This window comes from Orbicella faveolata, unplaced genomic scaffold (genome assembly GCF_042242905.1).
Source record: "Orbicella faveolata isolate gen_17 unplaced genomic scaffold, um_ofav_v1 contig_14, whole genome shotgun sequence".
NCBI lineage: Eukaryota > Metazoa > Cnidaria > Anthozoa > Scleractinia > Merulinidae > Orbicella > Orbicella faveolata.
The window spans coordinates 8413911-8419248 of record NW_028301541.1 but is presented as its reverse complement, the minus strand read 5'-3'; the positions used below and the strand labels follow the sequence as shown (position 1 = coordinate 8419248).

The window sequence follows — 5338 nt, the reverse complement described above, 5'->3', positions numbered from 1 at the left end:
AGTTACATTACAGCGCTTATCTATACCACAATGCCTTGAGAGACATGAAAACGCCACAGGTTTGGCGCAGTAATCTAGAACCAAAATTCAAATTTCTTTTGCTGTAGCGAGTGGAGAGAAAGGTAACGTTTGTAAGGCTCCACTGATGCGATGGCGGATGCTGGTCCGAAAGCAATTTCATTATCGGTGAGTGTAAACTTCGGACCAGGGTTAAAATGCAGACTGCAGACCAGGTTAGACTGTAGGTCGTTTTCATCATCAAGAGCTATTAAACCGTAAACAGGCTAACTGGAGCATTATTTAAGCAAACCTGAGTGATATTCAATCTAACCAAAGTAATGTTCAGGCTCCGATTAGCCTGAACAACCCTTTTTACGGTCAGCACTCGATAATACAAATAACACGATATACTTTTAAAAAGTCTGTAGTCTGTAGTCTGTAGTCTGTAGTCTGTAGTCTGTAGTCTGTAGTCTGTAGTCTGTAGTCTGTAGTCTGTAGTCTGCATTTTACCCTTGGTCTTAGTACAGTCTGCAATTTACTCTCAGTCTGCATTTTAACCCACCCCGGTCAGTCCGCAGTCTGGGTTTTACGCTGATGACCGATATTTATATCCAGAAAACAAAATCAAACCGATGCGGGATAGTAGTAGTAGTATCACCCAACTAGTGGACTAATGCAAATCCTGCATTTTAATTGGCTACGCTACTAGAGGACTATTAGTAATAGTCCTCGAGTAGCGAAATTGGCGCAATCGAGCGTGACGCTTTCTTTCGTTTTATTCCCAAATAAATATTTCTTCAACTTGCATTTGCTAACTTTGTTATTGCCTTTTCTGTCCGACTAGTTGGGTGATACTAAAACAATTAGACCCCTCGCCCTCAAGGGCCACGGGTCTATAGCCCATTCGGCTTCGCCTCATGGGCTATTGACCCCTAGCCCTTGCGGGCGAAGGGTCTAATTGTTAAATAGCGTTATCCAGTCTTCAAACAACTACGGAGAAGTTATGAGAATGATAGATACATCATGTCAAGAGCACAACACAAGCAGGGATAGACGGAAAAAATTTTAAGTCTGGCGCGCTCAATCTAAACAAGGAGAAACTTCACTCTCCCCAGATTTCCTCCTTTCCCTAGTCCCCCACGTTTTCTTGTCGCTCCTCACGCTTTTACATCGCCACGCGCGCTTAACACAGGAGAATACAATAGAAATGAACGAACAAATGAAGCCCTTTCTCGGGTTTTAATTAACTCTCTTGCCACCTGCTGCCATTTTACAATGTACATACTGCATTGAATCTCTTTCATGCTGTTCTGTTGTATGATCGTATTCAGCAAACTCGAATCCATGGCAAAATCTTCGACTTTGGAAGTGTTAACTCCTTCACAGATAACATTACCGACACTAAACCGTTGTCACGGTTTTTAGAACAATCAACGGGTGAATTTTGGCAAAGTTTATTAAAGCAAGACATCGAATTTAGTTGAACAATTTGGTGGCAGCCGAGGAAAGTGATGCGCCGAAGGAATCTAACGCGTAAAACTTTTCTCATTGCTAGATATTGAAAACTAAATTGAGATCTCTCCGTCGTGGATATTGACGCGTGTTTATGTGCTTTATTCGCGAAAAACAATGGAAAATACAATGGAACCCGTTAAGGTGCCCATCCATCAGGTATATTGTGCGTTAACAATGGCTAAGGAACATTGCCTTCGGCTAAATTGAACTAGTGGAAGTTACAAAAATGTTATTAACGTGGACACTCCTTTTAAAACTCGGGAAACTACGGCTGAATTTCAAGTAATGTTCGCATGATTTATTTCTTCACTTTCTCTTCATGACACGAGCTTTGCCTATCGAGAAGCTATTGTTTTACGCAACCTCATCAGATATTCAATTGTCGTATAGATTTTCGATTTAGAATGTGCAAATATATGTTACAAATTGGGTTTCTTGAAAACCCATGAACTGAATCAAACGCGCTTGCAAGATTGTAGTTGTTAGCAAAAACGCTGTGGTCCTCCAAGTTAAAGATTATTTCTTACAATAAATTTATAAACAATATGCTGTAATCCTCAATTAACTTCATGCAAACCAACCTTATGGATAAGTCAGTTTTTGTAATTAAAAATAAAAATGTCCTCAACAAGATTGTTGTTGAACTTGTAACAAAGGAACCCCGCGATCAAGAAATGTAAACTATGGCTTAAAATGTCTCTTGCGTAAGATTTCGCGTGCAGTTTTCTTAAAGTTTTCTCAGTTTTTTTCACCACCTGGTGCCGTAGAAATATTGATTTGTCGGCGGGTTAACCAAAACGTACGGCGCTCTGTGGGAAAGTGAGAATTCTTCTTCGCCTGTAATTCCTTCAGGAGGACAGTAGTTACATCTCACGGGAGAGTAGGGCATCAACTGCACCGTGTCTCTTTCGCTAGAGAAATGACTTGGCAAGAAATTACACTGGCTTTGAAATGGCGTTAGATGAAAGTTTGGGGAATGACCAGGCGGTACTGCCGTTCTTGACAAAGCCAGGCGCTCGTCACGGACGTTGAAGCCGTCTGTAAATGCTCTCTTTCGGACCTTTTCTTGCACACTGAAACTTTTGCTGGTGTCATATCCTTGAGTGAAGGCATAAGGTGAGGCCCTGGATTGCAACGAGAACTTTTCGTAATTCTCCGGGATGCGTTCTTTCGCCGGGACATTTCCTGAAGCGCTAATGCAAGTTTGGTTTGCGTGTTCCGTCTCCTCTCTCTTTATAGATACTTCTGTTCCTTGCAAAAGTTCTTTTTTGTTCAGTTGTTGTGCGCTTTCTCCCTCTTGCCTGTAATCTTCCGGCGAAGAGGAAGACCGATGGCAGGCACACAGAAAAGTACTGCACGAGTCACCATGGCTGACGGGCGCGGAGTTGTGCTTCAAGTATTTCTTCTTTGGACGCCTTTTTGGCCGGTACTTATAATCAGGGTGCTCGATCATGTGTAACTCGCTTATCAGCTTGGCTTGCGCGAAAAACTTCTGCTTTTCGTCCTCGGTGAGTTTCCTCCACTCCGAGCCAAGAATCTTGCTGATTTGGGAGTTATGTAGTCTTGGATTTTCACGTGCTAATTCCCGCCTCTTGCGACTTGACCAAATCATGAACGCGTTCATTGGGCGTTTAACGTGACTCTCGACACCAGACATGGCGTTTTTCCAAGAAGATATTTCACTGTTCGTGATTCAAAAGGGTATTCTTCACCGCCCAGGGCTGTTGACTTTGTCCGTTTGCCTGTCTACGATAGCTCTTTAAAAAGCTTCTCCTTTTAAGTGTCGCGTACGTTCAAACAGAGACTCTCTTTCTCCCGACAGGAGAGCGATTTCTCATATAAATTCACCTCAATTAGCTAAGTACGACACCAAAGCTCCCTACCTTGCGAGCGTTATAGATGCTTAGAAAACCACCTTCGTATTACTGGCTGTTAGAATTTAAAACCGCGCTTTTATGCCTAGACATTAAACAAAAGCCTCTTTTGTGTTTAATTAATGTTTAATGTCAGTTCAAGTGGTGAAAGTGTCTGTAACAACTTGTTCATTTCGTATCGGGGAAAAATCAGCTGTTTGTTAATTTCTTTCTGCTACGAGTGCGCGTCGAAACCCTTTGAAGTGTTCTGTCTAAGACATACATGTTTCATTGATATTTTTAATTCAACTACTCAAGGTCGCAAAGTTTAACCAGTCCATAAAATCGTTATCGCCCCCACCTGGTTAGTTTGTTTTTTTTTGCTTGATATCTCGTCAAACGCGGAGTATTTTCTTGGCTTGCATAATTAATGTAATCCAGCTTTTAAAACAATGGGTCTCATTTAAATGGTGGCGTATGAGCTTCTTTGAAGTACTACACAAAACAAACGAGCCTGTTGTTGTGGGCGCACACGGAGAACTTTCTTATCATATCTGGGTGAAGCACAAGTGTGGCTTCCTTCCCTTCAAACGCTCCAAAAAGCAAAAAATGCCCCTAATAAACTAAACGTCAGATTTAAAGCTATTTACACAGCAAGCTCTCAACAAGTTTACTTCAAAATAACAATGGAACTCATCAAATACGAATATGTTTTGCTCAAATAAATTATTCATTCTTTATGTGTAGTTCATGGCTTTCTTGTCAAAACAAACTTTTACATGACAATGACAGATAAAAGCGAACTTTCAGCCCATTGAAAGTGAAAAAGCCTAAACACGGTTCTATCAGACAGGAAGAATATTTTGTATTTCTTTATTATTTTCAACATTGTGATTAAAAGTGTGTTTGCAACTGTTGTGTCGAATGTTTGCTCGGGAATCGTCCCTCATATTTGCCAAAAGTCGTGTTTGTTTCCAATGCAGGTGTTTTCAGAGAGAGAAAAACTTGTAAAATAGTTTCTCTAATTTGCAGTAATTAACTCTAACAGACCCACTCGTAAAACGACTTGAGCAGTGAGCGTAACCAGCGCAAAACTTTGTCTCTTGGGACAATAAATAAAGAGAGACATAAAAAAAAACTGTTTTTGTGGGGAAAACAGGGAGAGAATTTTCAAAGAAACTGGGTTTTTTTTGCCGTCTGTTTTATGTTTTCACGACATTTTCGTACACAGATGTATCTCCCTTTCGGCCAGTCCTGAAAAAATAAACTGCAAAGTAGTCTAACATCAACCAAATTTTTTAGGAAGAACATTGCTTCAAACAGCACACAAAGTAATGCGATATGTACTACTTCAAACAAAGCAACAGCAACAAAAAAAGAATCTATTTCACGAAGTTTACGTTCATGGCCCACGTAGAATTATTTTGCCCTGGATTCCCTTAGTTATTTGTCATTAATTATTGACTGAAAAAGCTCTCTAACTTTTAACTCTATGATTTTAAATTATACTGAAAATGTGGACTTAAATTCACATGAAAACCATTGAGCAGTAGTTTTATGTGTTGAACTTAAGTTTGCTGTACAAGGTGGTTCTGACTTTTCCGTCTGCGGATGAAACCCTAGTGTGTGACCATTCAAATGAAAGCTATTGAGCAGTACTTTCATGTGGTACTGTTTAGTATGCTGCACAAGGTGGTTCTAAATTTTAAGTTTGTGGATGAAACCCTAGTGTGTGACGATTCACATGAAAGCTATTGAGCAGTACTTTCATGTGTTACCGTTTATTGTGCTGTACAAGATTGCTCTTACTTTTACCGTCTGTGGACGAAACCCTAGTGTGTGACCATTGAAAAGAAAGCTATTGAGCAGTTATTTCATGTGGAACTCGTATTATGCTAAATTAATTGTCGGTTTACGAATGAAAATCTAAAGTGTGACCATTCAAATGGAAGCTATTTAGCACCACTTTC

At 40.2% G+C, this 5338-nt stretch overlaps 1 protein-coding gene across 1 annotated transcript; it reads right to left on the bottom strand.

Moving 5' to 3' along the window:
- Window positions 1–1593: 1593 nt before the first annotated feature.
- On the bottom strand, window positions 1594–3421 carry LOC110045430 (uncharacterized). Its single transcript, XM_020751036.2, has one exon. It carries the CDS (start codon window positions 3170–3172, stop codon window positions 2264–2266), a length of 909 nt encoding a protein of 302 aa, XP_020606695.2. The 5' UTR covers window positions 3173–3421; the 3' UTR covers window positions 1594–2263.
- Window positions 3422–5338: the final 1917 nt, after the last annotated feature.

What these genes read in the sequence shown, in the direction of transcription:
- LOC110045430 (XM_020751036.2), bottom strand. Translation starts at nt 3,172, where the DNA reads ATGTCTGGTGTCGAGAGTCACGTTAAACGCCCAATGAACGCGTTCATG.